This window comes from Rhipicephalus sanguineus, chromosome 10, assembly GCF_013339695.2.
Source record: "Rhipicephalus sanguineus isolate Rsan-2018 chromosome 10, BIME_Rsan_1.4, whole genome shotgun sequence".
Taxonomy (NCBI): domain Eukaryota; kingdom Metazoa; phylum Arthropoda; class Arachnida; order Ixodida; family Ixodidae; genus Rhipicephalus; species Rhipicephalus sanguineus.
In genome coordinates, this window is record NC_051185.1 from 22,965,606 (window position 1) to 22,987,478 (window position 21,873).

The window sequence follows — 21,873 nt, forward strand, 5'->3', positions numbered from 1 at the left end:
GCCTTTTGTTTTGGCAGCATTAATAGTTACGGAGTTTAATGAGCTCCACTTATTTATTTGTTCTAGTGTATCATTGGAAGTACTGAGTAGTTCTACAGCGTTTCTAGCAGCCATAAATAAACTAGTGTCGTTGGCATCAATAACAAACAGCACCATGGTACTGATAATAATTAAATCATTTATATAAATGTTAAACAATAGTGGTCCTAGTATGCTTCCTTGGGGAACCCCAGCATGTATCGGTAAATTTTTCGAATAGTGGTTGCTGATAGCAACCGTTTGATACCTATACTGCAAATAACGTCTGATTAAATTCAGAAATGTTCCCCTAAAGCCGTAATTGGCAAGTTTTGTTAGTAAGATGTTGTGATTAATGGTATCGAAGGCCTTTGAAAAATTGATGAATATGCCAAGAGTAACCTAATTTTCTTCAAAGCCTCGCAGAATTTCTTTTTGAGTCAATAATGCTAATTCTGTTGAGCGACCTTTTCTAAATCCAAATTGGAAATCTGTAAGCACTTTGAGTTTGTTACATAATGAGGTTATCCTTATATTTGTCAACTTTTAAAGACATTTAGAAAAAATAGGCAGGATTGATATTGGCCTATAGTTGGAGAATTTGTTTCTGTCACCAGATTTGAAAAGTGCCGTTAGCTTTGCGATTTGCATGCGCCTTGGAAACACGCCGTTCGCCAACGAAAGATTGTACAAATGCTCTAAAACAGGACTGATGAGATCTAGTACATGCTTTGCTGGGCGAATCTGCAGGTCATCGATATTGCAGCTTTTACTAGTATTTCGAATACTGCGAAACATGCTGTGTATCTCTTTGAGTGTCAGTTGGGTTTAGAAATGACTTTCAACAATTTTCGGTTTTAAATATTTCATGCAACAGGGATCATAGGAGCAAAATAGTTATTAAAAGCGTCAGCCAACGCCATGCCTGATAGGAGCTCAATATTTACTGTTAATTCCTCTAGGTTATCTGGCCATTGATTTGCATGCAGTAAGCTATTTAGCTTTTTCCAGGTGACATCGGTTCTCATTATCATTTCGGCAAGGAATAGTTTCTCGAAGTACCGTGTTTTTGCTGCCCTTAGAAACCCATTAACTTTATTCCGGAATTGTTTAAACACTGCTAAGTCTGCAGGGTCTCTTGTGCTTAATTAAGAAGTGTTTGAAAAGAGAATCTTTTTGTTTTATCAGTTTCAATGCACTGTCATATATCTATGGTTTTCTTGCTTTTCTGCCTTTTTTTTGTTTTATGTTTCAATGATTTTTGCATAAGCAACCTTAAAAGCGGATAAAAATAATTCATATGCTTTGTCGCAGTCCCTTTCGGTACACGTCTTGCCAGCTTATCCGCGACATTTTGTTGTGGAATTTATCAAGCGTGAATGGGTTAATATCTTGAAATGTGAAGTGCTGATCTATGGAAGGATGCGAGGGCAACACAGATGAATTTGCAATAATATGGGCAAGTGGTCACTGATCTGAGCCGTGATGACGCCCGATTCAATGCCTTGGGCATCACTATTTGTGATGAAAATGTCTAGTAAGCTTTCGCAGTTACCTTGAATACAAGTGGGTGCATTTGATTCAAGCACACGTAATGTGCGTTTGCGAAGTGAGCTGTCACGCAACATGTTAATATTTATATCGCTACCCATAACTAGGCTGTAATCGTTATCATTAACCCAGGACAATTGACTATCAATGTAATCAAGAAAATTGACCGCGTTTCCTCCAGGTGGGCGATATACTACGGAAAATATGCAACGACCATGATGAACAGTCAAATTTCAAAGTCGGAAGTAGTTTGAGTAAAATCTTTCAACACCTCGCAATGCAAGTTACTGTTAGTTAGCAATAGAACACCGCTGCCTTTTTTATTGCGTCGATTCATATAATGGGGAACGTAACCAGGTATTTGTAGTACTTCGTCGTTGCGATATCACGTTTCACACAACATTACGATGTCAAATTCAAAACCAAAAGAGGACAGCAGCTTGCTCAGATGATCGTCCTTATTGCGTGCCGACTGCGTGTTCAAATGCAAGAAGGATGTGCATTTATTTTTCTTCAAAGAAAGTACTTTGCTAACGTCACCAGGTGTGAATAGTCTATTGGCCATGTTTAAGGGCCGCGGTAAGGAAGTGAGATTCACAAGTGAGATAACTCCATTTTTTCAAGGTCTTGAACAACAGATATGTGTAGAACACGTGAGGGAGGCGTCACTTTTCCGCGCAAAATGTTTGCCCTCCCATGTCCACAGATACTTCCACTGCTTTTCTTTCTTTCGTGCTACAGCCTGTCCGAGGAGCTTCTTTAGTGCTGGGCATAGGTGCTCATTTATGAAAACGGAAGTGTGACCAGAGTGACCCAGATCAGTGGCAGATATGCGCTTTTTCCGCGCCTTCTCAATGAACCCATCTCGTTTCGTACGCGAACGAAACTGAACGACAATGTTCGGACATCCACCATCATGCCGTGGTACGCAGTGGCAAACATCAACATCGCTGCCACAGACGGGTTCACCTACAAAACTGCCAAGCTTCCCTAAACCGACTCCTTCCTTCCTTTAACATCCTTCCTTTATTGGAGTCTGTCATCAAACCTACAAAGAAATTTTGGAGCCTTTTTTGGAAGCTTTATAGTTCTGTGAGGTCCGGAAGAAGTTTGAATCAGCTTCGGTTAAGCTGTCGCTCTAGTTGGCTGATTGACTTCAGTGTGTTTTTCAGAGAAAAGGTTTGGCCTTATCAGTGATTCCACTCCTGCGCCAACTGCGCCAAAGTGCGCCAAATTGTATTTACTGCGCCATCCTGATAATATCGACGAAATTTGCGCCAAACTGCGCCAAAGTCTCGGGCTTGGGGGCGTCTATCACCGGCAATCGCACCGCCGGCGCGTCAGAACATGTGCAGCTCGATCTTGGGGCTGCCAATGAATAATTCATGGACCAAGAATTATTCCGCTGAATAAATAGCGCTCGCGCGTGCGTTCCGAGTAAGCCACGATGCCATGCACGGTGCCGACGCAGCTTCTGTTCTGTAAGTCGGCTCGACAGCAAAACGTGCTCTCCGCAGAGGCTCGACGTCTAGGCCTATTGGTAGCGAGAAAGTGCGACGGCGATTCATCGGCGGACGTCGTCTGTTCCAGAAACGCTGCTGATAGCTCGTTTCAAGCGTCGCACGGCACGTAAGGAAAGCAATGTTCAGTAATAACTACATGCGTGCCGCTAAAATGCCTGTCACTTCTGTTTCCGGACATCGCGGAATGAAATCTGGGAACGCTCGCAGTGGATATATGGGAGAATATCGAATTTTAATTGCTTAGCGTTTATGGAAGAGCACGCGAACGGTTGAAACGCGTTGACACTTTTCCTCAGATATACTTTATCCATGGATCTTCATCCAGAACAGCTTTTTCGTAATTCTTTCCGCCAGCACGTCCGAGTTTGTAATCACTCTGCGGTAAATATCCCCTAAAAGGCCCTGCTCTTCCGAGCTCACGTGCTAGGGTTCCAATTCGAATTTTTGCTTGCTTTTTTAAAAATTTCACCTCATTAGTAAAATCATATCTCCTGGTCGGAGCAGCCGCAAATGCGCAGCTGTCAGTAGGGAGCCCGTCGCTGACGGCCCACAGTGAAGCGGCTACGCCATGTTACACGTCCGCCCTTTCGGGGGTCAATAGCTAACGGTTAAAAAAACTCATTTTCGCTTAAGAGCGAAGCATGTGAATGCGATACCAAAAAATTGTATTGTTAAACGAAGTAAGGCTAGCAGCTAACTCTTTTGGATCCGATCTCGCGTAACTCAACAAAACGCTGGTTTAAGGGAATATGGCCGCTCCAGGAACCGAAGCGTTTTCTTGCTCTGAGTTCTCTAAACGCGAAGTAAGCGTTGAGAGCACAGCAAGTTTACGAGTCGTCTCCTGATGCCTCGAGATAGCGAGCGCGCAAGCGACTACGCCCTTCGAACGATGCCCCCCCCCCCCCCTTCCGCTCCCCTGGCGTCCCGCCATGCTCCTTACGAAAGACGGGCGGGGCGTTTCCTCTCTGTTTGATGAGCAATCGACGGCAGGCCCGCACGCGGGAAGATGTTATCTCATGCGGTGTCCGTGCGACGGAGACTGACGGCCGGCTAGTTTAATCTCCGCTTCAGTCGCGTTCGTCGCCAGCGCTCGCGAGCTTTTACCCGCGGCTAGAATGCGCGTGGTGATGTTATTAATTTGGACTTTATACGGAAAATTACGGCAACGGCGACGGCAAAAATCCGCCGAGAGTGTCCGTATAATTGCTATCGCAATAAAAATTTTTAAAAAGTTGAGGAGCCATTTCGCTCTTGAATTGGATGATAAGTGAAGCTGTTTCGCGCATGGCACACAGGTGACATGGTGGAGGACAGTTTGGTATGTAGGGCCAGGCTGTTAACGTTCAAGACGCAATATTAATGCGAAAGCCTTAGATGCTTTATCAAACACGAAAATTGACCGTCGGCGGCGTCAGTCGATTGATGCTAAAAATAATCATCATGTGATGGCGTCATCATTGCGTTATAAATCGTCAAAACTTGTGACGTCATCATGGCGTAATATATCGTCATGTCACGTGATTACGCCATCACATGACATCGTCACTTTACACTGCTTCCGTGATCGGTGCGCTGATCATGGAGCTAGCGCAAAACCAGCTGAGGTGCAGAAAGCTTGCAGAGAGAGAGGGGGAGGATCAACCCATCGATCGAGAAGAAAAAGAACCTGGCTTTCGCCTTGGGGTTGTCTTAGGGGAATGCATCAGGGACAGTGTGGCTCTTTGGCATTGAGGCACTGCTGTACATCACGGCGTTTCTCTACCATGTCTGCTGATAACCACATAGATGTATTTAGAGTGTTATTTCGTAAAGTGCAATTATCTTGATCCGATATTTTGTTTATTTGCTAGTGTCGAAAATAATCGCCGAAGAGGTTAATCCAGAACACTCAACTGCATGAGCCCTTATTTTTTCGTTAGCGAGTGAAATATGGAGTTCTCCCGAGCATAGGCGTGCGCAGGGTTCCCCATCAGGGGGGGCGAAGGTTCATCGCAGCGCCCCCCCCCACCCCACTATGTCAATGTATGGGGCAGATTTGGTGCCCCCCCCCCCTCTTAGGTGACTAGAAGGGTCAATGTACGGGGCAGATTTTGCGCCCCCCCTCTTAGGTGATTAGGAGGAGGGGCGCCCCCCCCCTCCCCCCTGTGCGCACGCCTATGCTTCTGAGATGATTTTTTCCATGAGATTTGCAATGAATCGAAATATTTCTAGCCTTCATAAGAGCCCCATAATAATACTCAGGTGCTTGAATGTTAATGCAAAATTATCTGCTCTAAAGTGCTCCAAGATGAAAACTTTGCTGCTCCGAAGTGCTCCAAAACGGAAATTTTGGTGCTCCAAAGTGCTCCAAGATGAAAATTTTGCTGCTCCAAAGTGCTCCAAAACGGAAATTTTGCTGCTCCAAAAATTGCTCCAAATCAGAAGTCCTCGGTAGCATCACTGCCTTATGAATCCTCAGTTTCTTCTAAGGATGCTGTCTTCCATCTGAACTTATACGACTGTTGTCTGTTCTCTTGGTTGTGGTGCCTCTGACCCACGCTCCAGGTTTCGTTGGTTGAACTGCGACATCCTGGCCTTCTTTTAGGCTCGGTAAATCTTAGCTTGTCTGTCGTGGTAGCGTGTGATTTTTTGCCTCTTCTGCTTTTTTGGCTCGTTCACATTTACCGTTTCGGTTTGTAGTAGCTCTCGAGCTGTTGCTACAGTCCTTTCTGGTATGGGGACTCATTAACAGTTGCTCTGGGCAGGCATTCAGTTTTTGCAGAGGAGTGTTTCTGTAGTCAAGAAATGCATTTGTGTGTCTGAATGGCTTTCATTTGCTTCTTTGAGCTGCATTTTTGCCGTCTTGACGGCTGTTTGAGCCATTGCATGGGAGTGCTGGCATCTCTGGTTCTTGATTGAGACAGGAAGAGCAGGATGGTACTGAGGAAAGCAGAACTTAAGGTTATGCCTAATGATAAAAATTGGAAAAATTGAAGAGCCAATACCCTGTGTGGAGTCGTATGATTGCCCTATGACGCAGAAGTGACACGCATTTCAAACCATAGCCGACAGCGCTACCTGCAAGTGAATCTGAAATGTCTGTCCAGAAAGTCACGTTTTCAATTGAGCATATGCTACTAGTTTTTGAGCAGTATGCGTCTTTTTGCCATGTTCTCTGTTTTTCTGAGTGAAAACTAGGTCCCTTTCACCTTCTAGTCGCTTTAGGTGAATGCCTGAGTGGTGCTTTTCGTATTGCAGAAGTGTAACTTACCAATAGTAAAGAAGTTATGCTTAAAGGGACACTAAAGGCAAATAACAATTTATGTCAGAGTGAAAGCCCAATGTATGACAACTTCTAAAACGGCAATATTATCAACAGCAGTGCCCTACTTACCGAGAAATTGAGCTAAATGTATCACATGATGAGCGCCACGAGTGCGACATTTTCGAAGTGATCCCGATGACGTAGGGAAGTCGGCCTACAATAAATCACTAGTAATCGAACTAGCAGCAGTAAAAAAAGAACATTCCGAGCATCAAAAGACGTAATAAAATGCTGTTTGTTCGTTTCCGCTTGATTCATGGAAAACAAAACCTCCGTGGCGTTGCCATGGGGAACGGCGCGCGTGGTTCAAAGGTTCCGTTTTCGCCGAACTGTGCCTCGCCCGTCTTAGTGGTAGTTTCGGGATCGCGTACTGCCGTGTGTGTTTTGCGCGCTCGTGAAAGTCGCTCTGACAGAAAGTTCGACAAAATGCCGCAGGCGTGTGATATTGCCGGATGCCCGAATGGTGCACAACGCCAGTGCTGCAGCAAGGAAACCGGTGTGTCTTTTCACTGGGTGCCGCGGAATGAACCCTTACGCTCGAAGTGGCTTAGTGTCATGCCATTGCGCCAGTGTGCTAAACAGTCAAAACCTCTGCGTGTGTGCTCGCTGCACTTTCGTACTGAGGATTACGAGACCAACCGCAACTTGGTGACGGCTTTGAATGTGCCCATCCGAGCAAGTCTTTGCCGCAGCGCCGTTGTTGCTACTGTGGGTCCCGCTACTTCCGCTCGGCTGCTACTAGTGTCGGCGGCCGCGCAGTAAAAGCGGGCAACGTTGGGCACGGCAGCTGTGACGTATGAGAGTCGTATTTTCAGGCGGGAGATTTGAAGCGCGCTAACGCGATGCGGACCACTAAAAACGTGATTTTATTTCAAAATAAGCACTTCCTTGGCACAAAAGCAGCGCTACGAGGTTTCTGGACCGCTATTTCAACAATCAACGTCGACTTAATATTTGCCTTTAGTGTCCCTTTAAGTGGCCCATTTAGGTAAATCGTCACCTATTTTGAAATATGTCTAGATTTTGGCCCATAATTGATTACTTTGTGTCTGCAGATAGGGAGCCAGTTTAAAAAGACGCTCTAGTGTCCTAAGCAAAAAAAAAATAACTATATACCATAATTACCAAAACTACCCATAAATATACATCAATCACGTCAACAGTGATAGTGACAATGATAGTGGCGAACGCAGCTATCACTCATTCGTGCCTGATCGACGGGAGAACAACATAAACTATTTATGCATGCTACATTGTACAGTACTCACGGATTTAAACACACAATTTTCTTTCTTTAAGTATAACAACTGCTACGAGCAAGTGCTCATGATAAACGCGTCGTGACGCTGCAAATCTGGCCGATAAGAACATTGGCTCTGATGTAAGTCTTGGAGTCAAAATTATGCTGGTATGACACGAACTGTAGACGCTGGAAACAAAAGTGCGAGCATTACATAGCCCTGAATCCTCGTGTTTTAGTCTGCGATTATGTATATTTCAGTGTAATAGCAGGGGGCTCACTTCTTGGCGATATCAGTTTAGTAGAGCTGTGCGAATAACAAATTGTGGGTGCGAAGCGAACTCGAATATTGAAGTGTGAGTGCGAATCGAATAGAATATTTTTCGAATATTTCTAGGATGTTTTTCAAATACTTCGAAGCGAAATTGCAAGGAAAAAAAAAGAGGATTCCTAAGCATATTCTTATGAGATAACAACATGAAAGTGTTTCTTTTCGCTAGTTTGATGAAGCACTGGCAGGGTGGTGTTTCATAGTTGTCTTATGAAGAATGAGGCAATGTAGATGCCAAATTCTATTTATGTACATGATTTGTTGCAACCAAAGTGTTGCCAACAACACTTTACACGTGCTAGGCAAAGATGTCATTTTCTCAGCCTCTCCTCCTCTTTCAACTTCTGTGGAAGCCCAAATGATGTGGCGGACAAGGTGTGTTCCCTTCAAGTCCAGAGTTCCAAATCTGCCTCGTAGACGTCGATATATAAGAACACCTGAAATTTTGGATGCTAAAAAGCTTCCGCGCCTGATTTTTCGGACTTCCTGCCAGAATTTCAGGTCCAAAACAGCATTAATTGAGCCCCCACCTCTGCCACATCTTTCATCTCCATGTTGGAACCGGCGTTTTCTTGAGTGAGTACATTTGCGACCGTAGCAGGGCTTGAAAGGCAGCTTTGCCGTAATACCGGGGTGTGATGAGGTGAGGCATATTGAAACTCTAGGGACCACTTCCAATCGGACGTTGACTGCGTCTTTAAGTTCGACCGTAACGGAGCTTGAAAAGCAGCCTTTCCGCAATACCGGAGTGTGATGAGGTGAAGCATATTAAAAATCTAGGGACCACTTCCAATCGGACGTTGTGTCTTGGCCAAATTCGACCGTAACGGAGCTTGAAAGGCAGCTTTGCCGCTATACGAGAATGTAATGAGGTGAAGCATATTAAAAATCATAAGTGGTCACTTTCAATCGGATGTTGACTGTAGTTGTTTTTGGGAAGTTCGAATAGTAAAATTCCAGTGCGAATCAAATCGAATGGCAAACACTATTCGAAAAATATTTGAAAATTTCGAATATTCGCACACCCCTACAGTTTAGTTTTTCGTGTAATTGCTTACAAAATATGCAGGATATAATTCATGCGCTCGTTTATTGATATCTGTTGACCATCAGCACGCGTGCTTCTAAGAAATGATGTATGTAACAAAGGTATCTTCGTGCCGAATGCAACTTTGTCGTAACGAGGTTTGGCTGTAGGGGTTTTCAAGGCTGTCTCGCGGCCTCTTGTTACACACAGCGTGCACAAGGAGTCGATGAAGTTCTTGAAGGGTGGCTTCTGCGAGTTTGACCCGAGCCAGGCCAAGAAGCAGGAGGTGAACGAGAACGGCATCACGGACCTGTACTTCAGCTACGAGGTGGAGTGGAAACAGAGCAGCATCAGGTGGGCCTCCCGATGGGACACCTACCTGGCTGTGACCAACGTCCAGGTCCACTGGTTCTCCATCGTCAACTCGGTCGCCGTTGTCTTCTTCCTCTCGGGTGAGGAGTCCAGATCCTGTTGTGTTAAAGGGGCCATGACACCCAATTTTTTAACACGATCTGTGCTATGTGGGTTAATCCTCATGCGTTCACAAACAAACTCGCGAAATTTTAGTGCATTTGTTCGGGCACTTAGTTTATAACTGAATATTTTAGATGCGAAGTATCTTAAGGCGGAGCTCAATCCAGTGGTGGAGTGCGGCATGACCACCCTTACTGCGCATGCGCATACCCTCTCCACTCACCCTCTCCCCTTCACCTCTCCACTTTCCCTCTCCCCTCCCCTCTCCCATACCCCTTTCCACTCTTCCTCTGAAACGCGGGCTAGACATGCCGAAATTCTCTCCTGCGCAATGCCGCGATGAGCTCGAGCGCATGCGCGTCCCCTTCCCTTTTCTCTCCTCTCCTACGCTGCCCCCCTCTCGCCCGCCTGTCGACTGCGTTCCCAGCTCGCCCTGTGAGAATTAACGGCCAGGCTAGATGGAAGATACGACGCGCGTAGCGTCGCTCTTAGCGTTCCACGACGCGAGCTCGGTAGCACGCCCAACGAACGCCAACGAAACGTGATCGTGCAAGTGCTCCGGCTTCGCATCTACTCATGGTCCCCTTTAGCGGGAGATGGTGTAATTTTTTATAACGTGAGATTCGGGTAATGCTGGCACACTTGCGAGCCTTGACGTAACAAGCTGCTTGGTGTGCAAGCGTCTGCATTCCGCCGAACGATTTTGTTTCGCGCTCAGCTGCACGTGCAATCGAGCTATGCCATATTTGTTCAGCTCGGCATTGAAAATTGAATGATTTGCAACAGGTGAAACTTTGATGGAAGGCAACGGTTCGACTCCATGTAGCACATGACGTCACACATGCCGTGGTGGGTATGGTTTATAGCCGGTGACTGCTAGGGCTTATTTTGCACTGAAATATTCTTTTACAGTCCCTCTTTCACATATGTATAGGCACAATAAACCCTCTATTTTATTTTTCACTGAAAACCACAAATTCCTGGGTACTGTGTTATGACACCTTTAAAATGTCGACTTCAAAGGAATTTGACATATAATCGGTTATTCACTCAGATTGAAATGGTCTTCCATTGATTTAATTGACAAAGCAATTACCATCTGTGCAATATTTTGTTTGGGAAACAGCCGGTTCACAATGTCAAAGTTGGGACAAATTTTCACCAAATCTGTATGGAGTGGAACCTTGTTAATATGCATTCTGGTAGTGGGACCGGAAATTTCTTTCAATTAAGAAGGAGTTCATGCTAAAGAGAGCTCCTTTGAACATAGTGCAGAGACTCCTGCGTGGTACCTCGCACTAGTGCAGGATTTTTCGTGCATGGTAATCTATAACAGGTGCAGAAGCTCGGCAAGCTGTGACAGCTGGTCATTTCATGTGTGCAGTCTTCTCATGCACATAGTGGTGGCAGTTGCATTACCATCTAAAATTTTTCAGAGAAACATAGAAGCGAGAGGCAAATCTGTCTAACTGGCAGGAGTGAGAGATCTCATTTGAAATAACCATTGAGTGGTTCTTGGAGTTCAAATTAACTAGTGTTCATCCCTAATCAAGTACAGAAGACATTGTCAGTGCCAGCTGTTCAGTTTGAATTATCCATCAATTCAAATGATGAGATTTCGGATTGTCGGGATTCTGCTTTGCTATTCACCATTGCTCATGCTGGTTTAACGGGCACGCTTGACACTTATTTTGTAGACACTAGTGCCAGAGTTCTTTACTGTGTGTTGAACGGGGCTCACTAGTTGTTCCGATTGTAGACACACTTGTTTCTATTTCTCTTTTGCTTCAGGCATGCTGACCATGGTCATTGTTCCGACACTTCGTAGGGACATTGCACGCTACAATAAGGATGAAGAGTCGGTGAGTGCTTGCATGCTTTTCATTCATACGTAGCACAGTGGCGACTGAATTCCGTATTTCGGTGCTCACCACGTGTGAAGGATAGAAATTCTGATAAATATAGGAAAGACAAAGGCGGTGAAACCTAAACTTCAAAGGTGAAAAAAAAAAACTGCAAACGAAAAGTGTCGAAGTACAGTGATAACGCTTTTTTTTTAGCTTTGTCTCATCAACACAAAATGGCGTCAGATCACAGATGTCTCGCACTCGAAGCCATCTTCTTAGCATGACTGTTGTCACTACTTGCCAGGACTGGAATGGGCCCTCAATGTCTTTTCAGTACGTGAATTTGACCGACTTCTTTAGTTTCTTTGTTTTGCACAGGAAGACGCGATGGAGGAGACTGGCTGGAAACTGGTCCACGGTGATGTGTTCCGTCCTTCGCAGTACCCCAAGCTCTTCGTTGCCGTGGTTGGCAGAGGGATTCAGGTCTTCTTCTTGATGTTTATCACAATCGGTGAGTGGTGATAAATCATGACCTGCCCTGCTTCCCATTTCGCTAAGCATTGCAAATGACATGCTGTGTATGCTAAAGGAGGCTGTGGTTCAAAGCGGTTGGCCCAGCTTAACACCGTGGGAGCTTTGTGAGCAGTTTATCCCAGAAATATAAACATGGCTTGTCCTTTTGTCCATTGCCGTCTTTCTCTTTTATTTCCAGTCTTCGCCGTGCTGGGGATGCTGTCTCCAGCCTCTCGGGGAGCCCTCATGACGGCTGCCATCTTCCTCTATGTCTTCATGGGGTGAGTTTGGGAGGATGGGTCTATGTGGATGCTAGGAACACGAACTAATAGGCTGTGTCTTACCATTTATCTCATGAAATCCAAACCTCGCGTGCAGTTTTAATTCAACGAATTTTTTAATCAATGATGGAACCAGCCTACGAATACAGTCACCGACCGTTTATTCGGACTCTGAAAGTTTGGAAATGCCCTTTTATTTGGACACTTTCGCGGCACTGCCACTCGTCCCGTTGTAGTAACTAAACTTGCAACTGAAAATTCAGATGCCCCTCGGAGTGTCGTTCGATTTTTCAGACTCTGGCTGGCTGATCGCGTGCAACTTTGGAATAGTTTACCTATTGAATTTAAAACTGTACCCTCATTTTCACATTTCAAAGCATCAATAAAATCTTTCCTTTTAACTGCTGATTGCTCACCTTAGTTAATGTATGTATTTTTGTTGGACTTGCCCCATTCCTTTTATTTGCATTTTTTTTTCTATAAGTTTTCATTTCTTTTCATTTTTATTTCTTAAATTTTATTTTATTTTTGTGCCTTTTTTTACTCTCATTTCGTGTTTATTTTTGCATTGTATTGTATTTGACATTGCATTGCATTCCTTTGTATATTGCATTTCGCATTTGGCTTTTTATTTTGTCGTCTTCCTGTCACTTTACCTTGTATTTCAACTGTTCTTACCTGTTTCTATTTTTTGCCCTGTATATTATTATTAATATTATCGCTTTCTATATTGTATTTTTTGCTTTCTATATTGTATTTAGCATTTTGCATTCTATGTTATTGGTTTCCTGTTATTTCATCTCCTATTTTAACAGTTATCGCTGGTTTACCACCGGCTAATATTCTGCTAATTTTTAAAATCCCCTTCTGATGTAGTTTTTAACTTAGGGTCCCGTTTTCAGTATTTATACTCTGGGACCCTCATCTGTATACAAGTATTTTGTAACTAATGCTTATGTCACCAATAAACTCAAACGTCGAACGCCAGGATAAGCTATGTAGCATTTAGTGTGGACAACCCTGTACATGCACCTGCAAAGTCTGGCAGTGTCCTGCTCCACTCATTCGTTTTGTATGTCGCAAGGTTCAATCATGCTGTAGCTTGGAAACTTTGTTATTATTCTCTTGCTCTTCTTGACAGAAATAAGATAGATTCATCCATTCATTCATTGAACTTTGGTTGTGTTATGCTATCTTACGAAGCACAAGTTGACTGTCCTACTATTCCATAACTTGTGACTTTCTGCCCGACAGTTTGTTTGCCGGCTACTTCTCGGCCCGCTTGTACAAGACCTTGTGGAGGAAAGCAGCCTTCCTGGTACGACATTTTGCTTCTTCTCTGTGTTGCTGCTTGTTTTGGAAGGACTGTACCAAAAGTGTTGTTATTGGCAAGGTATCATTTTTCTCATCTGCAGTCAACCACAGCCGTTAAAAAGCCGCGGTGTCCGGGCGCATTTGTCATTGAGCATGAACTTTGCATTAATTGAAACCTTCAAAGGAAAGTTAGGCCTACTGCTGCCACTGTATGTACAGGGGCGGGGGAAGTAAAAATTACCCAGGCCGCTATGCCATGTATTCCAGTGGCAGCAAGGCCTGCAAACTTTTGGCCGCCACTGTACATGTTCCTGTGTTCATATTAACCATTTGGAGCATACATAATGCAATTATTGGGATAATTGCATTGCAGTAATCAATGTAATTGCATTCTATTATTGTCATATAGTGTGCAATTTTATAGATGTCGTAGTAGTTTGATATCAACTATCGTTATGTCCCGTGGAGCACGTGCAAGAGGCAGTGCCCCTCTGTGTCAATGTTCTATTGTCGTCGTAAACTTTGAATTCTGGCTTCGGTCGCTGCATTTTAATGGAGGCAAAGTGCGAAAACGGCCTTGTGCTCGGATTTAGGTGCGTGTTTTAAAGTCAAAGTGATTGAATCTAATTCAGAGTCCCTCATAATTATAATCAGGTTGTTGTTTTGCCTCGCAAAGCTACAGAAATCAATTTTTTTTTATTGGCATTACACTCAAAGCTCATTTTAACGAAGTTACATCTTACACGAAAATAACTTCGTTATATCCGAAAATTCGTTATAGACGTACATTCCTAACACTGTATGTATTGCCAGACTGTTCTTCATTTACTTCGTTATAACCCATATTTCATTAACATCTGTGTTCGTTATATCGAGGTTTCAATGTACTCAGTTAATGCATTTTCACAAAGTACTGTTTGGGTTTCACATCAAGCGAGGTAGCGGTGTCGCCTTACTGCATTTCTAAACAAACGTGACACCATGAGTCATGACACCAGGTGCCAGACCACTCAGGCATTCACTGAGTAAATGAGTATCAAGCACCACACATAGGCACCAGCCTTTCCTTATGCACATTTAATTTTAAAAAATTAACATTTTTATTCAGAGAGAACGGGACCACTACCGACAGTAATGTCAATTCCCATTTCATATGCCTATTTTGCCTTCAGCTGGCTTTAAACCTGTTGATATGGCTTGTTTCGTTTTAAGTCACTCTCAACTTGCACAATATTTATGCAACCTTTTTCCTTTCACGCAGACAGCCCTGTATCCAGGCATAGTGTTTGGAACGTGATTTTTGCTCAATTTCTTCACTGGGGGAAGCACTCGTCAGGAGAGGTGTTTGATTTCTGAATTTTCGCTGAGGCTCTTGTGTGTCTTGCGTTGGCCTCTAGTGCTTGATTTACAGGTTTCTATGACAATTTTTCTTTCTTTAGGTTAGTGACTTGCTTTTATGCTAGCTGAGGCTGTTTTTCTAAGCTGTCGTATTGAAGTAGGCACGTGGAAGTGTTAGCTGACGCACCAGATCGAAAAGTAATGTAGAGTTCACCACTCGGCGAGCTTTGTAATGTCATCGTTTTCGTGTTTAGAGGCCCATAATGTAAGTTATTAATGTGTATGATTTCATAGGAAGTAAACTGGGATTTTTTTAGACCACTTTTCAATCAGAATAAAGAAAACATAATTTTTCTAGCTGAACTTGTGAGAAAACCTCCAGTGATGTAAAGTGGGATTTAAGAACTATCATAAAAGCTATAATGAAGACTGAACTTACTGTACAATATTAATTAGTTTTGAAGAAGAACTCTATTAAGAAGCCGTTATGGCAATAAAAAGGCTTACACAGGTGTGCAACTGAGTTACACTAGTACTGCGTTATTGTTGACAACGCTTACTCTCTGGGGAGTTGCTACTTGACAAGATAGCAGAAACTTGTGCGCTTGTCTCGTCTTCTTCTTAGTCCATGTGTTTTATTAGGAGCAAAGCGCCTTAGGCCCGCACCATCAAAGCATCGCTTTAGGTTGCAGTGGCCAGTGATTTAAGAGGAAATGCTTAGGCCTTGAGCGGTTTGGTTCTAGCGCACCAGAAATTCGAGGTTAAAAGTAAGCTCTGTGCACAACTGGTTATAATGGTCGTCTTCACTTTCACCACCTTTATCGTGGATTGTGAAATGACAACCATCATTCTAGCGCACTACGGGCGCTTTGTCGAAGGTAGTAGCAGACGGTCTCCAAACCCGGCGCATCACCGCTTCTACCCCTCTCCCACCTGTCTCCCTCTCCCTGCGCTGCGCACGCCGCACACTTACTCTCTGTCGCTCCCGCCACAGAGCGCAGCAGATGCTCTCCCCACCCGCTCCCCACCCTACCGCCTTCATGAAAGCCAGCAGCAAGATCAGGTGCATAGTCGTCTGCGTCCCATTTCTAAGGAGCTTCGCTCATTGGTTGTATTCGTACATGGAACAACTGCTGATTTTTTTGCTCCTCTAGTAATTTCTGGTAACATTGAATACACTTGGCATTGTTTGCTCTCCACTCTTACAACAGTGTAATGATATTTTCAGTGCCCTGCTATACCCTGGCCTCATTCCTTAAATGACAGTATGACAGTTATACCCCTTGTGAAGTTCACCGCCGCTTTTAGTTAGCTGTGGTTTTATTAACAGCGAAGTTAAAGCTGAGGTAAATATCTGGGGATTCGTCGTCCGTGCTTTCTAGCCCAGCTGCAATACACCCAAACCTCATTATAACAAAGTGACATCTGCCATGAAAATAACTTCGTTATATCTGAAAATTCATTATAAACGTTTATTTGTAACACTGTATCTCTGACAAGACTATTCTTCGTTTACTTCGTTATAACCGATAATTCGTTATATCCGTGTTCCTTATGTCGAGGTTTGAGCTGACGAGAGGGAGAGCATATGTAAAGCTAAGTGGGTGAGAGCGAGGCCCTGTGTTGCGAGTTGAGCCTGGTAGGGAAAGGGTAGCAACGTGGGGAGGGTGAAGCTGGGCTGAGTGGGAGAGAGCAGAGGTGAAGCTATGGCGGAAGTGAAGCAGGGGGTGTGGCGAGGAGAAGAGAGCAGGAGTGCGATTGGCTGTGCCGGTGAAAGGAGTCGACCAATGGTGGCGTGTGCTCGAGGACAGGTAGTACGTGAGAGAAGAGGAAAGGTGTGCTGATGGCACTAGCTGCACGGTTTAGTCAGCCTTCGCGACATAAGTCAGTTGAAGCTGCGCATAATTTTTTAATGAATTTTCTAATCTGTGGTTACGGTGCAGGTTCCTTTTGCCACCATGGTAGCGTTGCTGTGCCTCAGGTTCGGCATCTCGGTGCCACTGGTGTTCCTTGGGTACTTCCTCGGGTACCGCAAGAAGCCCTACGAGCACCCCGTGCGCACTAACCAGATCCTCCGGCAGGTGCCCGAGCAGGTCTGGTACACGAACCCAGTCCTCTGGTGAGCCTCACTTGTCACACCCATTCGCACCATTTCTTCCCGTCCAAGCCATTAGTTTCTGAACTGGCTTGTGAAATGACTGAAGCCTCTCATGTGTCATATGTACCTCGGAGGTGTGTGCCCACAGCAAATATTACTTGTGATGACAAGCTTGCCCAGTGCCTGTACAGTAAAACCCCGTTAATTCGGATTTCATGGAACCAGAGAGAATGTCCACCGAGGGTTCGAATGACAGTCAACTGCCGATTTTTTGGACGCCCGATTTTCCGGACATGCTCGAAAGTTCGGACACTTTCGCGGCACCGTCACCAGCCCCATAGACGTCAATGTAATAGAACGTCCAAAATTTCGGACGCTGAAAGTCTTCCGCGTCCGATTTTTCGGACTTTCTGCCCAAATTGCAGTCCGAAAGGCATTATAAGCCCCCACCTCTGCCGCGTCTATCATCTCGTAGGTTCGAACCAGCGCTTTCGTGAGTCGATCTGTTTACGACAGTAGCAGAGTCCTATACTCAGCTTTGCCACAATGCCAAAGCGTTAAGGGGTGAAGCAGACCAGAAATTCAAAGGGGCCGCTATCACGGCGTCGTGCGGCGTATTTACGGATAAGCAGCGGAAATGCACGGAGGGCGTGATGGCGGCAGCTGGCAAACGCGCCAGTACGGCTTAATCGCTGACAACCCTTACGATAAGCATCTTCAGTTAACTGCTCGGTAGTGCATGTGGCCTGCGTAGTTGCGTGCATACTGCACGTATTTAATAGGCGAGAACCCAAACGCGCCGCGCTGACATTGATAGTGCCTCTTTGTGCAAGACCGCTAAGTGCGCCGCACAGACACATTGCCTTCACGGACGAAACTAGCTCGCCATTGCCGCGCTCGTGTGCGGTCAGGAACAAAGTGCGCATCACGAACCCTTTCCTGGTAAATGCGTGCGTACGATAGAGAAACAGTACAGTGACGGCGTCAGCTTAGTTGGCAATGTGCTGCACACAACTAGAAACGATTGGTTTCACACGGCAGCAAATGCTGCGTATCGGCGGAGATTCGGCGATGTGTGTAAGCATCGTTTACATGCGCACACGCATTGGGGAAAGCCGGACGAGTCGTCCACTCTTCCGCCACAGTCTTTGTGTTCCGCGTCATCGTTTCCAAACGCTCCATGCGAGAGAGCCGTAATCTATCCCGCGCTTTGCTGGTATCAGTGGCGCTCATCACGAGATGCAACCTTGCAAGTGGCGGATGGCACGAAGTTAAGCGGGTTCGCGGCAGGTACCGAATGTATTTGCGAGAGCCTGGGCGCACACCAAAATGCATGATAATTGTACTGGGAGGCATTAAAACTACTTTGGACGTGGCTGTGGCGACTTGACCGCTTGAGCGGAATAAAAAAAGCATGAATTCGTTTTTTCGGACGATTTTGCGGTCCCTAGGGAGTCCGAAAAATCGGACGTTAACTGTATCACGAGTATGATGAAGACACTTGAAAAATGTTTCCACCACCACCAGACTTTTATTTATTAAAGAAGTCTGTGATCACGGTTTGCTTCGCGGAGACATTGTACGAGGAAATCACAGTTTTGCGAAGTTGAAGATGGCTCCGTCCGCGCACACTGTCCGAGGAAACCATGCAGATATCCTCCAAAAGCGCCAACACATGCGCAGCCTCTGTCATTGTGTGGCGTGTACGTTCGTCTTGATTGCTTGGGTCCTCGTCAGCCGATTCCCCTTCGCCATCCAAGACCTCGGCAACAATGTCGCTGTCTGTCACTCTGCCGGCAATGGCAACATCGTTGTCTATTGCGAAGTAATCGCACTGGGGCACATAAGCTGGCATGACGTTAACAAAGTGCCTGTCTTGCTCTTTGTCGCTTTCAACATCGGCAACCACATCCGGGTCAGCAGCTTCGTGCACGAAGCTAGCAACGCCGCTAGCAACCAAGTGTTGCGGAGAAGCTGACGCTCGGATCAGTTCTTCTATTTCTCAATCGCGCCGCTGCAGCGAACTGTATTGACACTAGACATTCACAGTAAAGTTAATCACCGGTCTTTGACACGCCAGACTTGCCGATCGGTGACCCGGTAGGCACATCGCCTGCAAAAACGGAGTGCGTCTTCGCCGCATAGCTGTGGTTGCTAGCCAGACCTATGCGCAACTCTGCTACCTAAAAAAAAAAAAAAAAAGAGGGTGACATTATTTTTAGGTCTGGCGGTCCCATGCCGCCAATTTCCCACAGGGTGGGTGCCCTCCCAAGCGACATTGAACTTCGTTCTGCTGAGCACCAGGCCGGAAGTGCGCTTGTCCCTATTTTACCGGTAGGCACCCGGCGGCAGCAATTCTCTGCCTCCCACAGCAGAGGCGGATGTTCAACTATTTCACCAAGGCTGTGGTGGGTTAAGGTGTGCCCAGGGGTCTTTGCAGAACCTTACGGGGCCACCTTTCAAGATGAGTACCCATTAGCATATACAGTAACATATACAGTAACTCTAGCGGAGCGCTCGTCTATCGTCTTTCGACGGCATTTGCAGCGAAGCACGCAGATACGCGGCCAATTTTTTCTTTTGTTTTCTTCGAATGCATGGCTTAATTTCAGTGGGATCACGCGCGCGCGCTCGGGCATGTGGTGGCCACAGTCACTACGCAGCTCACGATGCTCAAATCAGCCAAAGGCAGTGAATTTGGGTGTATGGCACGGTCATTTGGGTATATGGCAGCATTTGTCAAAAAAAGAGGGAACGATATCTAGCTGACTGAGAATTAATTGTAAATTTCAGGCCACGTGCTGCGCTATATTGTTTGGCTCGCGTGTTCTCAGGAGCCTCGACTACTGGTCTGCAGCGTTTTCTGACCAGTTGAAGAAGTGTTGCAGGGCCCCTTTAAGAAGCGATTAGAGAGATATTCACTGTGACTCACGTGATTGGAAGTATTGAGTAATGCTGGTTTCATACTTTCCACGAGAAGTGAATCCCTCCGTTGCCTCTCTTGCAGCTCGTGATCACCGAGTTCATTCCGACTCTTCTGTACTTCGGCTACACGTGCATCATGGTGCTGACTTTCTGGCTTCTGACGGGAACCATCGGTTTCCACGCCACGTACTTCCTCTGCAAGATCTATGCCGCCGTCAAAATCGAGAGAGCTGCGCGGTTTACGTGCCTTGCCCGTCGCCAGTGCTGCGCGGCTGCAGCCACCGGTGGCATCGTGTGGGGCGCATCGACCGACCGACCGAATCCTTCACTTTTCTTGAGAAACGGATGGAGGAGGTGCAGAAGATGCAAAAGAAAGTGCTCTTGGACTGGGAAAGGTGTAGTGCGTGTGTGCCTGTGTGTGTGTGTGTGTACATGTGAAGGACAAGAAATGCCGAGAAAGTTTGACTACAGTTTAGTGTAAAGCAGTAAGAAGAATGTGTATAGTGTGACAAGCACTTCGTACGGGTGAGGGAAGTGTGCAGTTTTTCTCTTTCTTTCCAGATTTCAGTGTGAGAACGCGACAAAGACAAAAGTGTGGCTTATTTCGTACTGCCACCTGCCCGTTCCTTCTCCACTCCTTCATTCTGTTTTCCTTTTAACGGAATGGCTCCAGTTTTGTGGGATTTACAGTGCATGATTTTTCTTTGTCTAGCCGTCGGCCATCTCTTCCAGCTGCTAGCCACTAGTCAGCAAAGATTGCGAGAAACTCTTGACTTTGTGTACTTCTGATGGCTTGTTCTGGATTTGTGCTCCGCGTCGAGTTGCAGAGTACATTCTCGGGGTGATGTGAGTTGACCGTAAAGCAGCACCAGCGAGTGTAGCATTTCTCACTGCTGTCTGTCTTTGCTATTACTATATTGTTTTGCTTTTTCAGAGGAAATATGTCTTGTAACGAATGCGCTAGTGTTTGTACTTGCAGCACGAGTTGTTTCACATATTTTTCAACCTTGATGAAACTGATTAGTGTTCTGTTTTGGCGAAGATGCACATGCTTGTATTGATAGATCTTGCTGTGACGGCCGTGATGTCCGTGATGGAGCTTGCAGCTTTATCGATTCCTTCGCACATCTGGGAGAGCAGCACTGTGTCTACGGCATTTGCACCAAAATACTTTTGTGCACAACCACGCTTAGTCTGCTAGCATCTCTTTTTCAGTACACTGTCTGCGGTGCCCTAACGCTTGAATCTGAATGTTTGTACTGTGAGTGGCAAGGACAGATGCGTCATAAGCTAGGCACTTAGGTAATGTTCACTCTCAAGTGCCTATCCGTTGTGCAAGTGATTGTGTACCCGAACGTCTTCAGATGGCTTGGCATGGCTTTAGAAATGGGAATGTAGTGCTGAGAAGTTAACTCGAGTAGCTTCCTAGGCCAAAAAAAGTGTTTTGTGCTGAGACTGTCAGAGGACTTAAGGTGTAGCACAACACTTAGATTTGACTGCCAGAGTTTGTAGTTTCGGTGTACTTTCGGCGAGACGGCAAAGTGTTTGGAGCTATATCCAGCAGACTATATTGGTGAGGGACTATGTTGGTGAGTGACCTAGGTTCCTGAACTAAATCCTAGGTACAATAAGCAACATTTACTACTATCGCATCATCTTGTCCAGAGGACCTGCAATGCACTGTTGAGATATTTTCCACTTGTCTTATTATGTTGCACGATGAGTCAGCGTGTCTGTTTTGTGCTTATATGGTGCTGTTTATTTTGCAGAACCTCATTACCATTCACGCGCATCAACTTCTTCTGCCGTGCCCTAACGCTTGAATCTGAATGTTTGTACTGCGAGTTGCAAGGACAGATGCGTCATAAGCTAGGCACTTAGGTAATGTTCGCTCTCAAGTGCCTATCTGTTGTGGAAGTGATTGTGTACCTGAACGTCTTCAGATGGCTTGGCATGGCTTTAGAAATGGGAATGTAGTGCTGAGAAGTTAACTCGAGTAGCTTCCTGGGCCAAAAAAAGTGTTTTGTGCCGAGACTGTCAGAGGACTTAAGGTGTAGCACAACACTTAGATTTGACTGCCAGAGTTTGT

General features: G+C 45.5%; 1 protein-coding gene across 1 annotated transcript in view; it reads left to right on the top strand.

Moving 5' to 3' along the window:
- The window catches only part of LOC119407246 (transmembrane 9 superfamily member 4), a 32,422-nt gene extending 10,757 nt beyond the window's left edge, over nt 1–21,665 (top strand). The window contains exons 4-11 of the mRNA XM_049420017.1: nt 9,205–9,446; nt 11,260–11,330; nt 11,694–11,826; nt 12,028–12,109; nt 13,364–13,427; nt 16,705–16,854; nt 19,867–20,078; nt 21,554–21,665. Of these exons, the coding sequence (XP_049275974.1) occupies nt 9,205–9,446; nt 11,260–11,330; nt 11,694–11,826; nt 12,028–12,109; nt 13,364–13,427; nt 16,705–16,854; nt 19,867–20,078; nt 21,554–21,665 (1,066 nt within the window). The remainder of the gene's footprint in view (nt 1–9,204; nt 9,447–11,259; nt 11,331–11,693; nt 11,827–12,027; nt 12,110–13,363; nt 13,428–16,704; nt 16,855–19,866; nt 20,079–21,553) is intronic.
- Nucleotides 21,666–21,873: the final 208 nt, after the last annotated feature.